Source organism: Aulonocara stuartgranti, assembly GCF_965226115.1.
Source record: "Aulonocara stuartgranti genome assembly, chromosome: 2".
NCBI lineage: Eukaryota > Metazoa > Chordata > Actinopteri > Cichliformes > Cichlidae > Aulonocara > Aulonocara stuartgranti.
In genome coordinates, this window is record NC_138940.1 from 18,434,392 (window position 1) to 18,454,067 (window position 19,676).

The 19,676-nt window shown below is 41.1% G+C and overlaps 2 protein-coding genes across 5 annotated transcripts in view; one reads left to right on the forward strand and one right to left on the reverse strand.

The window, feature by feature from the left end:
• The window catches only part of LOC309688152 (uncharacterized protein), a 180,087-nt gene that overhangs the window by 45,508 nt on the left and 114,903 nt on the right, over positions 1 to 19,676 (reverse strand). The gene's annotated exons all lie outside the window — the stretch shown is intronic.
• Positions 451 to 19,676, forward strand: part of LOC309688122 (uncharacterized protein) — a 46,054-nt gene continuing 26,828 nt past the window's right edge. The window contains exons 1-3 of one of the 4 annotated variants that reach the window (XR_014270966.1): positions 451 to 526; positions 5,144 to 5,555; positions 18,189 to 18,260. Coding sequence is in view for 2 of the 4 variants with exons in the window: in XM_082503597.1 (XP_082359723.1) it covers positions 13,272 to 13,457; positions 18,189 to 18,260 (258 nt within the window). In the remaining 2 variants the exon portion in view is untranslated. Of the gene's footprint in view, positions 527 to 5,143; positions 5,556 to 8,548; positions 13,458 to 18,188; positions 18,695 to 19,676 lie in introns of those variants that run through there. The other 3 variants (XR_014270967.1, XM_082503598.1, XM_082503597.1) reach the window with 3 other exon arrangements.

Sequence of the window (19,676 nt, forward strand, 5' to 3'; positions counted from 1 at the left end):
AGTTCTCCTCAAACGTTTTCTTCACATGCACAGTGAAGTTTCAGCTTGTTGTAGACACAGTGCCATTCATCCGATCAGTCAGGATGATGGGTTTGCTCTTCTTTTCTGATGCTGTTTGTCCACATTGCTGCTGCTTTGCTGGGACTCTTTGCTTAGGACTTTCTGCTGTCTTTATCTGCCATGTTATTGCTCTTTGGAGCTGCATTTTTCAGGGAGGAGTGAGCACTTGCTTGTGAGGTTGAGAGACACATACACATTAGTGATGGGTCGTTCGCGAACGAAATGGCTCTTAGAGCCGACTCTTTGACGTGAACGACACGAGCCGGCTCCTTATCGCGAGCCGTCACGTGGGGTTTTTTTTTTTCTTTCTCTCAGCCTCTCTCTCGCACTTTTTTTCCGCTTCACTCTGCACGCGAGCCTTGTGCTTTACGCTGGGCAGAGGGGGGAGGGGCGGTAGTTACACTCAGTAGCACAGGAACAGAGCCAGAGAGAGAGAAAGAGAGGCAGGGACAACAACATTAGAAAGGTATAGTAATCATCCACAACTATTTTCGGTTGCAGATGATAAAGGATTGAGAAAGTTTATTTATGCAGGTCCATATGACAGAGAATATGCATGTTCTTTTAGTTTTCATATTATAATTTATATTTAATTGTGTTGTGGTTTGCAGTGTTTTGTGTTCTTTTCACTTTAAATTTGTGAAAGGAAAAAGCTGAAAATTTAAATAGTTAAAACTTGAAATGTGAATAGTTGATTTTTGTATTATATGATTTATTTATTACATTTTATGTGGAGTGAATAAATAAAAGTATATTTACGGTGGCCCCTAGAGACAAAGCACATACAAACTTCAAATCACATACGAACTCTGAAGCATGTACAAACTCCAAAACACGTAAAAACACGTACAAACTCCAAAACACGTAAAAACACGTACAAACTCCGAAGCACGTAAAAACTCAGAAGCATATAAAAACTCAGAAGCACATAAAAACTCAAAACACGTACAAAAGACAACAGAAGTGCTCCAGGATGCTGGGCGCAGTGTTGAGCCTTTGTTATCTTGTGGCTACACAAGCCAGCAAGTACCAACGACCGGATTTGGTGTGTGGTAATAACAGGTAAATGAACTTTTTTTTAAATTATTTGAATATATATATGAGTGCCTGTGTATAAATACACAAACAATACACACATGCTTTCAATTGTGTCATTTAAGTGATCTAGTAGCTCTGCTTTGGAAGTTCAGTTCATGCTAGAAATGTGTTTTGGAGTTTGTACGTGTTTTGTCTCTAGGGGCCACCGCATATATTTATATATAAACATATATAAATAAAACCACTTGTTTTCACGTTAGTAATTCCTTTTGTGCATAATTTTATATTATTGTTAATAATAAATTAATTAAAGCAACAAAACAACCTGAAGAGCCGGTTCGGAGCCGAAAGAGCCGGCTCTTTTTAGTGAGCCGAACCGAAAGAGCCGGATCTCTAAAAAGAGCCGGAAATCCCATCACTAATACACATTGCGCTGTAAATAAGTCAGCCAGAAACTTGGCCTGCATGTTTCCAATGATGTTAAACTATAACTTTCTTCCGACTGCTGCATGTGGAAAATTGATTCAGGTCTGCTTTTCACCTGAAAGTGACAAACTAAGACATTTTCATTATTATCATCACTGCTTAATCAACACACATCTCTCTCTCTCTCTCTCTCTCTGTGTTTTTGTGAACAATCCTTTAAAAGCAGAAAATGAAATTGTGGTTGTTTTTGGCTGATCAACACAAAACCTTTTCCCTATGATTATTTTTCATCTACAATAGAAATTCTTTCTCATTTTCATCTGCATAAATAAATCACATGGCTGATGATACCATGGTGATCCATAAATATGATCACCAGTTTATTTAATTATTTTTAACCCAAAAAAACAAAAAACATGATGCTGATGCTACACACACACGAGTCAAGGTGCAGGAAAACTGCTCACGGAAACGCTGCACACTCCAGTTGTCACAGTTATCAGAGCTCTGTTTCCCTCTCTTTGAGTAGTTCTCAGACAGCTCTTGATCTGATAATGTGTAGCTTGCTCATCAGCTCAGAAGAAAAAAACCGCAACGCAACATCACACAGTAGTTGCATGCTCTGCCCACAGTGGCAAAGTCTTACACTTTCATATTCAATTCAGCTTCTCCATCATGTACTTTTAGATGTTTCATACAGGGTTCAGCATATTAGTTGTTTTCACAGGTGTGCTCTATATCTCAACAATAGCTCATAATAAGACGACAGTCTTTCACACAGGTCAAGTGCCTCTATGCACTTCATTAGTTTAAATATTTATCTATATCACTTCACCTCATATGTCATTTTACAAAATTTGAGCAACCACAAGCTTAATGTAGTTTACTTTTAACAACTATCCACCTCAATTAAATCTATGGTCTGGCACACAGGCTGCTGTCGATCAGGGCAAGCTAAAGAATAAACATTTTGTGTCAGCAAGGGGGTGGGGGAAAGCCATTCACCAGAGCATATCTTAAGAGCTGCTGATGTGGGCTGGCCCTCTCCACACACTCTTCAAGACTGGTGTGTTTTCTGAAAACTTCTCTCTCATCTTTATTTAAATACTTTGTGCTGCCAGGAGCAAAGTCCAGCACAAACGTCTGTCACGTGTTCTGCTCCGCACACACTCACACAACAACAACAACAAAAACGACGATGACAACAATGACAACAACACAAAATAGGCCTATTGTCCAGCACAATCTGGACCCCGCGGAACTTCTCAACACCCCACTGAGCGGTGGAGAACTCAGTACAGTACCCCACACAGCGGTCTGTATTTCGCCCCACTAAGACGGCGAACAAAAAAAAGTTCGAACTGCGCAACTCTGCGACTTAATGCTTCTGTACAAAAAACCCCACTGAGCGGCTTTGTACATCGCCCCACTTAGACGGCGAATTTTAGCCCCACTGAGCGGCCACGGACAATGCCCCACTGAGCGGCGAAGACGTAATTTTAGCCCCACTGAGCGGCCACGGACAACGCCCCACTGAGCGGCGAAGACGTACAGTTATAGAGTTGGACTCTAAACTTACTCGGCGTTGCTTAGCGTGTAATACAGCCTCGAATCCCGCCGATCATCATTCATCGAGGAGAGAAGATAGACAGTTAATCCACAGGAACTTCCTGGCTGACGTCAGTCTTTCAGCGTGCCCCTTCTCCCCTCGGTGAATGCCGACTCCAGGGATCCGACATCGAAGGACCAATTAATGATAGGTTTGTAGCTTGAACCTATCCGCTGGAACGTTGAGGACAATATAATTACACAGCGAAGCAAGACACGAGTAGGCAAAGTTCTTCATGTTACTCGTGCACGGGAGAGACCGGACAAACGCCGTTCCTTCGCCTGACCCCAGTTGCTCTCGTCCGTTCTCCCGTACCACTGTTCTTTTATTGAGGTTACATGAATATGCATAGGTTCATTAACATATGACGTCTACATACACACAAAGAGTACCTTGCCTGTGTGTGTGTGTGTGTGTGTGTGTGTGTGTGTGTGTGTGTGTGTGTGAGATCCAGATGTGACCCTGTGAAGACTCCCCAAAGCTGGTGCCAGGAGTCTAGCGGTCCATCTGAACAAAAGGCTCTTATACTTAAACAGATATACGTGTGCTTGCTATACCATAAATCAATAAGAAAAGATACGACCTCTCCTAGGAGGTGTGATCTACGCCAGAACACTCTGTAGAGGGAGTGAACGCACTCCCCCTTCATGCTACACAGAGCTGTTACAGACCTCCTAGGATGAGACATTCTTTCAATCTACAAATAATTATACACCTCTAAGCATATATGGTTAAATATTTCTAAGCATAAATGACAATCAACAATACAAATCTAACACAGGGATAAATAGAGTCAGGCTGGGCTGGGGAGATGCACAGATACATTGAGGAGAGGCCAGCAGGAGGGACAAGTATAGATACCTAAATAGAAGGCTTGGAGATTGAACTACAGACAAGCTGAAAGAGATGAATGGGCAGATGGAGGGATAAATACACACAAAGAATTGAAGGCTGGATAGTGTCTGGCACAGCAGCATTCCAATTTGATATCTGTTGCTGTGATCTAATGTAATGTTTCCATGTTTCTATTATTCTGTCTGTTCTGTCGTGGAGTAGAGTACTTGCTATTTTCTTTACACACACACACACACAACAACAAAGACACTTAAACTACTTATTGTTGAGGTGCCTGGGTCGACCCAGTGTTTTGTGTTTTATTATATTTCTTTATTATTATTATTCATGTTTTTTTGAGGTTATATTTCGTTTTTCTGGTTTCAGTCAGTGTGCCTTCCTGTGTTTAGTGGCAAGTCTGTACCTTTTGTGTGTTTCCTTTTTATTTTGATAGTCTGTGTTTGTTTGTCTGTGTCGTGATCTCCATCTTCCCATGCTGTGTGTTCTGCCTGTCAGCCTGTTTTTGCTTGGTTTATGTGTCACAGTTCTGGGTCATTTGACGCAGCATTTTCGGTTGTATTGTGGTATTTATCTGTATAATGGTCTATGTTCTGATTCTTTAGTTATCCTATTTTGAATATTATATTCTATGTTTCAGTTTATTCTGATTTAGGGTTTTGTTCTCAGGTTTTGCATTCTTGTGTTTAATGTAGGTTTAGTTCAGTGTCAAGTCTGCGTCCTTGTGAATTGTTTCCTGTTTTATTGTGAAGGTCTGTGTCTCATGTGAGTGTATTCAGTTTTGCTTCCCCTGTCTCGTCTTGTCAATTACTTCCAGCTGTGTTCCCCACCTGTGTATAATCTCCCTGTGTTCTTCGGTGTGTATTTAAGTCGTGTCTACTTGTGTAGTAGTTGCTGGTCTGTCTGGGAATCTTCTGTAACTCTCCCCTGAAGTCTCCATGTGGTTTTTCTGCCGTCCACCTTCTTACGCCTCTGCTCATCCTCCATGTTCGTGTCCATGTTTGCTGTTTAGTTTTTCCCCAGTATAGATTAGTTTTAGATTAGTTTATTTGCTATTTTTCACCTTGTGCTTTATTCTACAATAAACCACCTTCACATCTCAGCGAGTGCTTGTGCTTGGATCCTCATTTATTTTCTCCACACGGCTCATCCCCTTAGCTGTGACAGTACAGACCAGCCAGATTATGGATCCAGCAGCAATCGCCCCACCCGAGAAGCTTCAGGATGTCCTAATCGACGCTGCTTCGAGGTTGGTTAGCCTGTGGCTGGAACATGAGTGAGAAGGATTTCTCTGCGCTGTGGAAGCCAGGCTGCAGCAACTTATTTCCGGTCACCCCTGGCTATTGGACTCACTGCACCTGCTCGTAAAGGATTTCATCCTCCATGAACTTCACCTTTAACCCCCGCCGCTACCGCTCGCCTGCTCGCTTTGGCGGAGGATGTGCTGACCGACCCGCCGGGCGTGGAGTTACCCGGCCCTTCGGAGTGATGTCCTAGGAGGAAGCGGCGTTTGCGCCGCCGGCGCATCACCCCACAGCTGGATGTTGAGACTTCAGAACTGCTGGATGTGGTGAGTGAAAAGAACTCTGACACTAAGACATTTCTTGTAGCAAGTGAGAGAAATTGTGTTTTTCCCGGCTCACCTACAACTGCTGTAAATAAGACTGGTTTTCCCGAGACTGCAGCTGCCCTCAGTTCAGTCTGCAGCCCTCCTCCAACGCCTGCAACTAGTCCAAAATGCCGCACCACGTCTTTCAAGCGGCACCGGATGACATGATCATTTTATACCTGTCTTAGCCAACCTTCACTGGCTCACCATGAAATACTGCTTCATTTTTTAAATCCTTTTGTACACTTTCAAAATTTTAAAAAACTTGGCACCCAGCTACTTAATCGACCTCCTTGACTTATATACCCCCAATAGAGCACTTAGATCCTCTAATCAATGGCTCTTGTGTTAAAAATCACAAAGTGCTTCACAATAAAACCAGAAATACAAATAAAATAAAACTGTGAAAAAATTATTAAAAGTTTGTTTGTATAAAAAGGTCTTCAGCTGCTTTTAAAGGAGTCCATGGAGTCTAGACAGCGTAAAGACTGCAGGGAGATCCACAGCCTTGGTGCCTGAAAAGTCCCCATGTGTTTTAAACCTAGTACGTGGGAGCAACCGTAACCTCTGACCTGAAGACCTAAGCGCTCAGGATTAAAATGAACCCTAAAATTTACGGGCAACCAATGAAGAGAAGCTAAAACTGGAGTAATGTGTAACCTCTTGTGCCAGTTAAGTCTTGATGCAGCATTCTGTACAGACTGAAGGCGATCCACAGCTGATTTGTTGAGACACGTAAAAAGACGTTACAATAATCCAAACGAGAAGAGAGGAAAATCATGAAGAATCATCTCAAGTTCTGCCTCTGACACCAGTAGTCTCAGTTTAAAACGTTTCTTAGATGATAAAAACAGTTCCGGGCTAGTTGTTTAGTGTTTCTCAAGAGACATTGAACCGTCAAATATAACACCCAAGTTTCTGAGACTCTACTGAAATGAAGGGTCTAAAAACTGATATGCTGCTTTATTTCTGAGAGCATGTGATCGGGTGCAATAATCAAGGTTTCTGTTTGATCTGCATTTAACTGGAGGAAACTGTCATTTAACCATTGTTTGATTTCTGACAGACAGTCATTGAAACAAGACAATTTATAAAACTCAGAAGTTTTGAAAGAACAGTAACTGAATATCATCAGCATAAAGATAAGAAATATTATTGTAACGTTTGATAATTTGGCCTAGAGGGAGGATATACAGCAAAAAGAGAATAGGACCTAAAACAGATCCTTGAGGTGCCCCAGAGGGCAGAACTGTTTCAGACAACACATGATTCATACAGACGGTAAAGGATCTCTCAGAGATACGACATAAACCATTTAAAACAACATCAGTTATCCTAAACAAGTCCTTCAGCCTATTTATCATGATGCTGTAATCAACAGTATCAAAAGCAGAGCTGAGATCCAACAGAACCAGAACTGTGTACTCTCCAGAGTCTGCTGCCATCAGTGTCACCACACACTTTAAGGCTACGTTCACACTGCAGGTCTTAATGCTCAATTCCTTTTTTTTTTTTTTTTTTTGTCTGCTTGTTCACACGACAAATAAAACGCACTCAAGTGTGAACGCTCAAAGCGGCTGCATGCACAAAAGAAGACGTCACACACAGTGCGCTCTGTTTAGACCCAGAGCAAACGGTATTGTTTGACTGATGGCCTTAATATAAAGACTTGTTTCAGACTTTACGTTTCCCAATTTCTGCTTTAAGTTATTTTGGTATTTACATAATAATGTAAATAACCTAATAATTATCCTTATTGCTGTTTTAGAGAGGAGCGGTGCTTCAAAGGATAGTTGCAGATTTCTGTCAGAATCTGCAGATTATACAGTACAAATAAAATGTTCACGTTTCTCCAACGTTGTCTTCCCAACAGTTTCACTGGATGTCCAGGAAGCGTTCACGATGTCTTCTCCGGCGCTGATACTTGGCGTCTGTCTCATGTCTGTGATGTAAAAGATGGATTTAATGCAACATGACCGTCAAACAGCAGTCGCTTTCTAACACATCAGATATGTATCTGATTCAGTACCACATACGAAAGTGACCCAGGTCCGATTTGAAAATATCGGATTTGTGCCGTTCACACTGTCATACCATGATCAGATATGGGTCACATTGGGTCAGAAAAGTCTGATTTGATGCACTTTCGCCTGCAGTGTGAACGTAGCCTAAGTCCAGACTGGAAAATGTCCAGAACATTGTTCTTCTCAAAGTTGTTCTGCAACAGTTTTTTCCAAGATCTTTGACACCAATGGTAATTTTGATATTGGCCTGTAACTGTGTATCACAAGTTAATCTGGCTCTGTAATAAACAGAAACAAATGATCCCTGTTGTCTTTGCTTAATGATTGGCTTGACAATCCACATTGCTGGCATTGCATCTTTCAATATGTTTGTGGGTCGATTTGAATGATCCAGGTGTAAGTGCTCAGCCTCTACTGCAGATGTGTCACAAGTTAATCTAGTGGCACTTGGCCACAGGTGGCAGCAGTGGACTGAACTCCATTTGAGACTGCTCCAGCTGCTATGTGATAGTCGTAGATCTGCTACAAATTGCAGATCATATGCAAGTTTTGGAAATAAATCAAGAATATTCCTTGCTTAGCATTAAAAGTAAACATGTCTAGCTCTCCCCCACACTCAAAAACAGATGACAAACCAACTGACACACCTGAGTTACTCACTTTCTTAAATCCACTCAATCACACCGGCTCTGATTACTAATCACTGTGTAACTGCTGTAAATCCAAAGTAACTGCCATCTCCTTACAAATGTTTATTAGATTAACCACACTTATACAGACTGCATATAACAATCAACTCTCTCCAGCTATGTTGATGTATTTCCTATATTGGCTGAAAATGTTCATTTCCAGAGAAAAGACACAGGCAGACTGTGTTTACAGGATGTGATGTTACAACACTAGCGAAATAGACCCTATGCACGAGAAAATGCTAACTTCCTGGTTTGAGACCGGATGTGGGGTTGCACATTTCCGGTAGCTTTGTGGTCAATCGCTACTGCGAAGAAATACTCCAAAATCATGTCCAAAACTCGAAAACGGAAAGATCGCGTTAAGTTACAAAAAGAACAGAAGGTGGGAACACTCACCACTGTTTTGTCATAAAAAATCTCATGATCAATTTTGACATTTAAAAGAGTTTAGATCGATCAGTTGTTTACATCACTCAACACAAGCAGAACTGCATTACTGCATGCAGAAGACACATCGTCCACATTCAGAAGCACATCTCTGTATAGTGACTGGTCTTATGATTTAAGACATTCAAACTACAGGTGAAGAATAGTCAAACCAGATGTTTCCCCCATTATGTCGAGATCAGCTAGTTAAGTACACACCTACACAGCATGTTAACAAACCGTGAAAAAAGCCACACAAAAATGAATGATTGCTGGTAAGGGTTTCTATACATTAGTATGTACGAAGGGTATGTTGTGACTTACCTTCAAAATTACAGTGGTCCCTCACTATAACGCGGTTCACCTTTCACCTCGCTGTTTCGCAGATTTTTTTTTTTTTTTTTTTTTAGTGCAAGTTTGCAGGCTTTTTTTTTCTTTTTTTCTTACACATCACATTGTGTCATGTGTCCTGATCGCTGCAGACGATCTCCTCTGACGTCTCTCCTGTACAGTACAGAATCGCTGCATCGATCGCTAGCAGTGTGACTCTGCAGTGCAGTACTGTATGGCCACGAAACGTTTTGCACCGTCAAAAAATAAAATTGGCTACTTGATCTCACCTATCGCTGGTTATTTTTAGAACATAACACCCGCGATAAACGAGGGACGGCTGAGAAATATAACATTTGAATCCCTTTTCTCTTTTGCTCTGAGGCGTGGGGGAAAAATATCGACAAGTTGATGAACATCATTTACAGATATATTGGGTAAATGCCCAAGACATCTATAGAAATGTAAATCGCCGCTTGATTCATTCATTTGCTTAACTTGTTTTGGACCGTAAACAAGGCGCGAATAGGACACCGGAAACAAAGCTCCCCACAGGAGCCGGAAGTAGCATATGCTAACGTGCACATATTTGTTCAAGACGTATTTCGTTGTTATGGGAAGAAATATTATAATCATCATGAACAGCAGGAGTGGTGATTTCTATAACTTTGTGTATATAATTTTGCATTTCTTACTGATGTAGGCCAAAAATAAATGCATAATACCATTTAATTTATTTTAAAGGTTTATTTGCAAGACACAAAAACAGTCAAAATAGAAAGTTCCAAATGTATCGTGCATGAAACGAATTCTAACATGGCGATAGAGCCAGGTGCAGATGTGTCACAAATTAATCTGGCTGTAGGCTGTGGCACTTGGCCACAGGTTGAGCTAATTGACGCAACTCCATTTGAGTGCACAGCAAGTAAACTGCACGCTGTAGTTGTGAAGCGAAAACACTGAAATCGGAGTAATAACACGTACGAGGGAAACGATAACGACGACAAGATTCTCCCAATCGTTTACTCTTGCTGTCCTGTGAGCAGCATCGGCGTGGTGTTAATAGTTTGCTGTTTCCGCGATCGCCTCCTGCGTGAGAATATCACCAGGTAAACTCGCGGCATTTTTAAACATTTAGTTGTTCAACAGCAACAAGACTGACGGAGTGTGTTTGAGGGACCCTCACAAATATCACAGATGAAATATTTAGTGTTTATTTGCTGTTTTGTCGATAGCGGTTCCTGAAAAGCAAGTCTACCACACGTCTGTTCGACCAACGCCAGTTAATCTGTGACGCCAGTTAATCTGGAACACCGGCCCTCGTTCCCCTTTTTCCTCTCTTGAGGGTGGAAGTCCTGCCGGTTGTGCACAGTAGCACGCACTCAGGTGAGGAACACACCAGAGGAGGAAAAGGTTTTCTGTAGCTGTCCCAGCTGTCACACTAGCTCTCCATTGAGTCCTTGATGTTTAACAGTGTATCCCGATCATAAATTAAAGCAGCAGAAGCAAAGTCAGAATACAAAAGAGCAAAAATTATATTGCAAATAGGGCTGGGTATCGTCACTGATTTCTAGAATTTATTCAATTCCGATTCACAAGGTCCCGAATCGATTCGATTTAATTCGATTTGATTCGATTCAGTTTGATTTGAATCTGGGAAATTTTGACAGTCAGAAATATTATAATTCAGATCAGTACATTTACATATTTTTGTATCTATAAAAAGGAAGCTGACACTTTCCAGACTTTATCAAAGGTGTGAGCATCACAGCAGATGCCTTTGTGTCAAAGTAGCTGAAGACAAATCACAGAAAAACATGGTGGTTTTCCTGGCCTGGGATTTTATAAAAATATTCTGCAGTACATCAAAAACAAAAGAAAACCATTAATCAACATATAAACGTTACCTCTGACTTTACAGCGGTTTTATTAGAGACACAGCTAAGTGTTTTGCATTTTGCATAATTTTAGAAAGTTTACATTTGTTCAGTAGCCTGTTGAACGGCAGAAATTAGGTTTTATTTTCGGAAGTATGTAAAACGAAAAAAACAGCGACCGAGAGCGCTGTAAACAACGGTAGACTGGTGCGTAACAAGCAAGACGGGAAACTGTTCTTGAAGTACAGAGAGAGAGAGAGAGAGAGCTGTGCATGAAGTGTGGTTTTTTTATTTTATTTTTTATTTTTATTGTGGTGGAAGCAAAACGGTAAAAGTCAGAGTGAATTCATGACGATGTTTATGTGAAGCGCAGTTTGGCTCTTCTTTTGCTGCTGGTTCGGTCAATATTGTTTGGAGAGAGATCAAACTAACAGCTTTAGAATCAGCGCAAAAAGGGCGTAAACACAAAGCGCGGACCCGCCGACAGATCAGAATCAGCGAGCTGTCGGCTTTCAGCCGACCGTGTCCGTGCAGTCAGGTGAGAAAGGCGACATCTCACTGATTCTGATCCGTGGGTCGCGCTGTGTGTTTACGTCTTTGTGCAGAATCCGTGTTCCTGCTCTCATTTACTGTTTTAAATGTTTGGTGGTTGTTGAAATTTTGAAGGTGGTGGTGGGGGAGAGGGAGGTCTGGGCTTCTCTGCTTAGGCTGCTGTCCCCATGACCCAGCCCCAGAAGAAGATGGACGGATGGATGACACTGTTTCTTCTTATTTATAACATTTGTAGTGGATTTCTGTTTGTTTTTGTACTGTAATACATTTGGGTGCTGTTAGAACCATGTTCTAAGACAAAATATGGCAGCTGCATATTTACCAAGTAAAATTCTGTTGACAGCTTCAGTATTTACAGATGAAAAATAGCTGCTGGACTCCTACAGCAGCCTTCTATGTCCCCACTGAACCCTTCCTGACTACAACAACAGTTATTACCGTAATTGTCGGGCTATAAGCCGCTACTTTTTGCACAAGCTTTGAACCCTGCGGCTTTTAGTCAGGTGCGGCTTTTCTATGGATTTTCCATGATTTTTGTGATATCGTAAGACGATTTGTTTTGTTTGTTCCGCTGTTGTACGGCACTACGTTGCCTGGCGGAAGGATCGGGGTTCAAGAGTGGTATGTTAGTCACATGTCCGTCCGCCAGGCAACGTAGTGCCGTACGAAGTAGCGCGAAAAACAAACTTCAAAGTAGCGCTACGCATTCAGCGGGAGGCGTGGATGACGAGCGGCGATAAACTTGCGAAAAGCAAGTTATGCCCAACTCCACCGGTGGATTCTGACAGCGTGGAAAAGTGCGAAAACATTCACGATCACCAACGGATTTTGAAGGGCTGGACTGCTGCATGATGGAGAGGAGGACACCGCCACGGCCCTTCTGAGGGTGTTCGACTCTGACACTGACAACGAGGATTTCTTTGGTTTTGAAAGTGACAACGAAGGAGAGAAGCGGAGAGTGGATGACGAAGCCATCCTGAGCCTGTTCGTTTCCGACATTGGAGAAGAGGACTTTGGTGGTTTTAGAGCGCAGGAAGAAGAGAAAGATGGTGAATGACTGACTTTTCTTCTTGTTAAAGCCGTGTCACTGCACCTGAGCCTAAAAGGTAGTCCGAATCTATTTTTCTGGTGTGCTGTAGGTTACTGTTATCAGTGTTGGGCAGTGTTGGGAAGGTTACTTTTAAAATGTATTCCATTACAGAATACATGCCCCAAAATGTATTCTGTAACGTATTCCGTTATGTTACTCAATGAGAGTAACGTATTCTGAATACTTTGGATTACTTAATATATTATCGTGCTTTTTACAACAACGTGAATGTACTATTGCTGTGTGATTTATTACTATTACTGAAGGTCCGCGACTCCGAACTGTAGTAAAGGGACCTCTGACTAATACGGCGGGGTCCCTGTCGGCTCATAGCCGAAAAATAGCTTTACTTTGTTGTGTGGGTCAATTTTTCTTGCGAGAGACAGAGAGAGGCGTTGAAAGACTGCTCCAACGGAACTTATTGTTTTCGGAGGAAAACACGAACACGGTGTACAGTCGAGTCTTAATAGCTTACTTACAACTGGGCTCGTCAGGCACTCTTCTTGGCTGCAGTGGTTATTCCGTTCCAGGCGGCAGCGTTACGGTTGCCATGGTTACAGGGCGACGCTCTCTCTCTCTTTCTGCGACTGTGTGTTTCCTGGGTGAGAGAGCGCCTTTTCGTTGTTGTTGTTGTGCTAAGCTAACAGGCAGAATGCTACAAGCATAGCTCTAAAGAATGTAGCATCATGGGCAGTATAGTCCGTGTTGCAGGGAGAATGGACTGCCATACACGTTATGTGTCTGTGAGCGCGAGGAGGGAGAAAAAGGCGAGTGGAAAGGTACGAGTTGTCGTCGAGGAAAAACGAGAGCTGGAAGCATGTAAATATAATAATAACCACTGCAGCCAAGAAGAGTGCCTGACGAGCCCAGTTGTAAGTAAGCTATTAAGACTCGACTGTACACCGTGTTCGTGTTTTCCTCCGAAAACAATAAGTTCCGTTGGAGCAGTCTTTCAACGCCTCTCTCTGTCTCTGCTAGCAAAGTTGACCCACACAACAAAGTAAAGCTATTTTTCGGCTACGAGCCGACAGGGACCCCGCCGTATTAGTCAGAGGTCCCTTTACTACAGTTCGGAGTCGCGGACCTTCAGTAATAGTAATAAATCACACAGCAATAGTACATTCACGTTGTTGTAAAAAGCACGATAATATATTAAGTAATCCAAAGTATTCAGAATACGTTACTCTCATTGAGTAACGTAACGGAATACGTTACAGAATACATTTTGGGGCCTGTATTCTGTAACGGAATACATTTTAAAAGTAACCTTCCCAACACTGACTGTTATGTACTACATGTGCAAATATGTACCCATAACTTGTTTTTCAAAATATTAATAAAAGGGGTGTGTCTCCAAACAGCCATCTCTTTCCTGACAATTCCCTTTGTGCATATTCTATTACATATGATAAGTCAACATTGAAACACCTGCGGCTTTTAGTCAGGTGCGGCTAATGTATGTACAAAACAGGATTTTCCCCTGATTTTAGCTTGTGCGGCTAATATTCAGATGCGCTTTGTAGTCCAGGAAATACGGTAATTATATGCAAAATAAACAAGACCTAAAACGGGCTGAGCCATAAAAGTGAAGCTGCTGCCTCCTGTCTTCTCCTCATTACTTATGTACAAAGTACGTGTGTGAGATTCATTAACCATCATTGCAGACAAAAAACACATCTGCACTGTAAACCAGCAAAACCTAATAAAATGCATGGACTTCATTCTTTAGCCCTTAAAATAGTTTGAAATATAATAAAATTCTATGAAGCATTTTGACATTTTGGTCGCTCTTAACTTGGTAACGGAGGTTTTGTACAAATGAGTTGCAGCTCTGTTTTATGTTTCCTCTTTCTTATATTCTAACACTCTTATTTTTGAAAAAACAAAAGAAAACAACCTAGATGAGTGTTCAAAGGTGGTTGGGATAAAAAAAAAAAAAAAGAGAAGCAGATTAATTCCTAATTAGCCTTTGTTCATTAGACTTTAGTGATAATGGGGCAAATGGTAAGATGATAATTAGATTAAAATGCTAATTAAAAGTAAACTAATATTCTCTCCCAGCAAGCAGCTTTGTGAGCCCTGGAGGGAAATGTACAGCACAGGGTAATTTGTGACTCCTAACCTTGAATATATTGTATATGAAAAGTAAAAAGGTGATATAGTGCTGGTTTGAAAACAAGCTTTTGAACTATTCTAAATACTAGACACTGGAATTACAAAGAAAATATAATTGTGAATAATCAGTTCCAATATTGGTCAGAGTGCTATGGACCGATGCAGACCTGTGAAAATACATGCTGTGATTCAATAGAACCACATTTATCATCATTACACTGAAATGTGTGTTTTCTGTCAATGCAGAGGAATCCTGGCTCGATACTAAGTGCAGCATTACCTCCGCATTCTGGACTTTAATCCCCAGCAAACTGTCGATACCAAAACTCAATGGTTTGTTTGGGGGTGGCATGATCCAATATAGGTCAGTTCTGCTCCTGGACTGAGGTGGAGGTGGAGAGCCATGATTTGGGCTGGATTGCAGTTGCTTACCTTATAGTGATGAGTAGAGGGAAAGATGTAAAAAAGACAAGAACAAGGAAGACAGTGAGCTATAAAAACAGAAAGGTTTGTATAATGGACATACAACTGTTCTGAAATCAAGATTGACTTTGCTGTTGCTAACTTTGTATGTCATTGTTGAAATTAATAAAACAAAGTTGGAATAAAACAAAGGTTTCATCGATCATACAGGGAGACTGAGGTTAGCAAGAAAGCAAGGCGATTGGTTATGAGTCAGGATAACGTCAGCAGCTCGGGAAACTTAGAAGAAATCAAGTGAGCTGTTGCAGAAAATTAGTTATGGGTGAAGATCAGAGGTAAAGACTCAGTTCTATTAACTTGACAAAGTAGAACAGCAAGCACTTTGCATTTTGGTAATTTGGGCAATTTGCCAGCTTATTTTACAGCGAGTGAATCGAAAGTCACAAGGTGATGACCGGGTCACAAATGAGTCTAATAAACACCATCCAGTATTAATTTCAGTGTTAGGTGGCAATGCAGCATTCAGTGTGTTATATTGTGTGCTTCAGTAGCTGGTGGCTTAGAACTGAGTTCAATTTGAGTAATAATATCACAATTAGAATGGAAAAATAAACCTGATACCAGACGGAACATGAAATTGAAAATGAAAAGAGGTGAAGTGTGTGAAGAAAGGGCAGCACAGGGGGTACATGGAGGCACAAAAAAAGGAGTCTAACAGAAGACAGAAAGGCTCTTAAGGAAAGAGGAGAGGAAGTAACAATATTAGAGAGGTCACAGGTCAAGTGTGTGATGCAGAAATGAAAAAGAGGAAGGGGTACAGACGCTTCAGAGGTCACAATCGACCACATTTGAGAAATCCTGTGATCAGTATCTTGCACTTAATCTGATCAATATGTAAAATCCATAAACAGACTCCTGATTGTCAGTAAGACCAATTAAACAGGTGTCCGTCTTAGCACCTGTGCACGTTTTCTTATTTTATATAGCGCTCAGTTTTAAACGCACAGCACAAAGGGGTCTATGAGCCAATCCTCTAAAAGGAGGAAACCTAATTCCAATCTGTCACGTCAAAGTGTCAAAAACTGCAGTTCCTCAAGCAGGCGCTCAAAGATGGGTCCAAAGCTGTGAAACTTTGTGCTCACTGTCAGAATGTGACTGACGCGAGTGATAACTTCAGTTTGATTTATGCAGCTCCAAATCACAACAGTATCCTCGAGGTGCTTCGTACTTTGAGGTAGGAACCTCTGCAATAACACGGAGAAAATCTCACAAGTCCACAAACCGCTTTGACGAAGCACTCGGCAATAGTGAGAAGGAAGACCTCCCGTTTACCAGGAAGTAACCTCTTACAGAACCAGGATCAGTGTGGTGAATGTCGAGATAGGACAGAGAGAGAGACATCATGCCAGTTAGTGTAGGTGTATAAACACACAGTGAGTGAAAAGGTTGTTTAACAAGAAATGGCCAGTGGATCATGGGAAGCCTCCAACAGCCTACTGCAGTAAGTAACGGAGGATTCATCAATCTGGGACCAAATTTCACAGGTCAGCGTGTGACATGACGTTAAAAATCATTTCATATCTCAATAACAATATACATCACAATATAGTGCAGTTTCTGTAAATTCGGGGAATAGTTTATATAATCGCCTCATATGTTTTACACTTAAATAATCAAGTGTATTTAAGTGTATTGTGTATTACACAGTGCATCATTCACACAGGAAATAATCGAGTATAACACGAAACAATAGGAATTTAAATGTTATTCAATATGCTATTCAACATGCAGCCCTAAAAGTGGTGCCTGAACGCTGAAGGCTCTGCCTCTGTTTCTGCTTTGAAATATTCTAGGATGTGTGCGTCTGTGTGCTGCACCCGTTTTATGGATGCATGTTGATAAGCTTGCTAGCATAAAGTGCTAATTTAGCAATCTTGTCCAAAAATAGTCGCATCAATTCCCGTTCATTTCCTATGGCCGATTGCAACAACAGACCTCTTAAAAATAATGAGAACACGTGCTTTACATAGCTGTGTGTGTGTGTGTGTGTGTGTGTGTGTGTACTCACCTATTAGTATATAGATTAAAAAAAAAAAAAAGTTGTATTTCACATGAGAGAACTTGTGTTCAAAGATTGAAGAAAACTATTTAAATTGTCTTTGAATTTAAGCATTTGACATTCTTTGTGTTTATTCTGCATTTACTTCATTATATTGCAGAAATGTCTCTTACTAGAGTTGGATGTTTCAAGACCGGTATCAAGACCACTTTTACGTGGTCTTGGTCTTGTCTTGGTCTCGACGGACTTTTGTCTCGGTCTCGCTGTTTCGGTCTTGCGTTCTCAAATTGACATAGTGTTCGGGAGATTTGGAGTCAACAATCAGCGGAGCGGGGGGGGGGGTGGCTTACTGGGCTTAAGCCCGGGTCATTTTTTCAGAAGCACGGGGTCTTTTGGAGTGTAATTTGTTAGTTAGATGCCTGACTGACAACTGTATAAAACAAAAACAACACACAAAGCACAGAGCGCACCGTCGTAAATTCCCCCTAATTTTGGTATGATCCGAGCTCAGGCACTAGGCGACTGAGCGCAGCACCCATGTGAGCGAGGGGGGAGAAGCTGCTGCCTGCGAGTTTGCTGCAGACAGAGGAGAGCTTAAGTTTGACCAGGTACCAAAGCAAATCATTCGTACTGAACTAATAATGTAAATATGACGGTGTATCACAAAAGATTGATATCAAACTGAGGTATATAAGGTAAAACACAGAGCCTGTTTCTTTGACATGGGAAAATCAAGAGATGTCAACCAAAACACCAGGAAAAGAACTGTGGAGCTCCATAAGTGTGGCTCAATTTTGAATACAATTTGGTGCCATTTGCAATTACAGATAGTTTCTCTCTTTACTCTTAAAGTTAACATATGTTTTTTTATATTTATCAATCTAAAAAAATAAACATTTAGTCTGATTTAATGTTACAATGAAAAAAGTGTTTTTATCTGAAGAGTACATAAATATCTGGTTTCAACTGTATATTTGATGATGTTGGTGTTTGGCTTGATTGTCAGCACAAAGAGGGAGAGAGAGGAACAGAGGGGGAGAGAGAGGATGACGACAGAACAGAGATGGAACAAGAGCAGGTGAGAAACATATGTTAGTCAAATGATTGTTTGCCAAAACTCAACACACACACACACACACACACACACACTTCTATATACATATGCAGGACACCTTAAACTAGTGTTTTAATTAAACAGCAAGGCAGAACAAAGTCGGGCCTGTATCAAGACACGGGGACTAAACCCCAATTCAACCAGACCCAGAACTGATCAGGAATTAAAAGTCATTCTTTTTTGAACAAAACTCAAAACAGACCATAATAATCTTTCAGTCATTATACCCTCACTTAATTTCCTTTCGCTGCTCAGCTCTCACAAAGTGGCCCAGTTATGCTCCAATCACTCCATATTGTGGCCAATCACATGCGAGGATATAGGATAATATCATTATGTGAAAAACAGAGGGTGAGAGACGCGACAGTCAAGTGGAGCGTCCGTCTGTCCTCTCAGTAAGTGAGTGAGACAGACAGCGGTGAGGAGGGCTGTGCGAAAGCAAAAACACATAAATATGCCTGACACCCGTAAACGAGGCAGCATCTGGCTTCAGTTTAAAGACTTTTTTTGTCTTGGTCTTGGTCTCGTCTCAACTTGGTCTTGTCTTGGTCTCGATACCCTCTGTTCTTGGTCTTGTCTTGGTCTCGGATTAGGCGGTCTTGACTACAAGTCTCTCTTACAAGCTTAAATATAAAGTTGAAAAAATGTAATTGCAACCAGGCAACTGATCAAGTAATTGTGATGAATCACGATTAATTACAGAAGATTCTGCAATTAATCAGTTAACTGTTTTAAATCTATTGACAGCACTGCTAAAAAGACTTTGGGATTCAGAAATAAAAGAACTCATAAAAAAAAGAATTTGCTTAACTGGCAACAGGTCAGTAACATGACTGAGCAAAAGATTTGCACTATTGATAGGTAGAAGTTTAAGACGTAAAGATGGTTCACCAGTCTGCAAAAAACAGCATCTACAACAATTTCAGCTTCACAATTTCAATTTCAGCAAACTTTACATAAACATAAAACTTTACATAAAAAGCAAAACCGGTTCTTTCATCCACTACTATTCCAACTTTACTGACGACAAGAAATATATTGAGTAACTGAATCACATCTTCCTTTTCAAACTTAGGTTATTTCTTCTTGGCCTTCAAAGCACTAATACAAGTCCAGCTATTGAAATCTATTGATCGTGTATCATCTATCGAGTCAGTTTCTCTTGTAGTGTAAATCAGTTTGGGAACAACACCAGGAAATATCTGAATCACGAAGTGGTTATAACAGGAAGCCTGGCCAAGTTAATAAGGAAGAGTTAATAGGGGAAGTGGGAAACACGGGGAACATGACAAACACTGGAAATCTTGACAACATTATCGGCGTGACAACAAATTAAGTGACAGTGGGGTGAGTGATCAGCAGACTGAGTTCAGGTGGAAG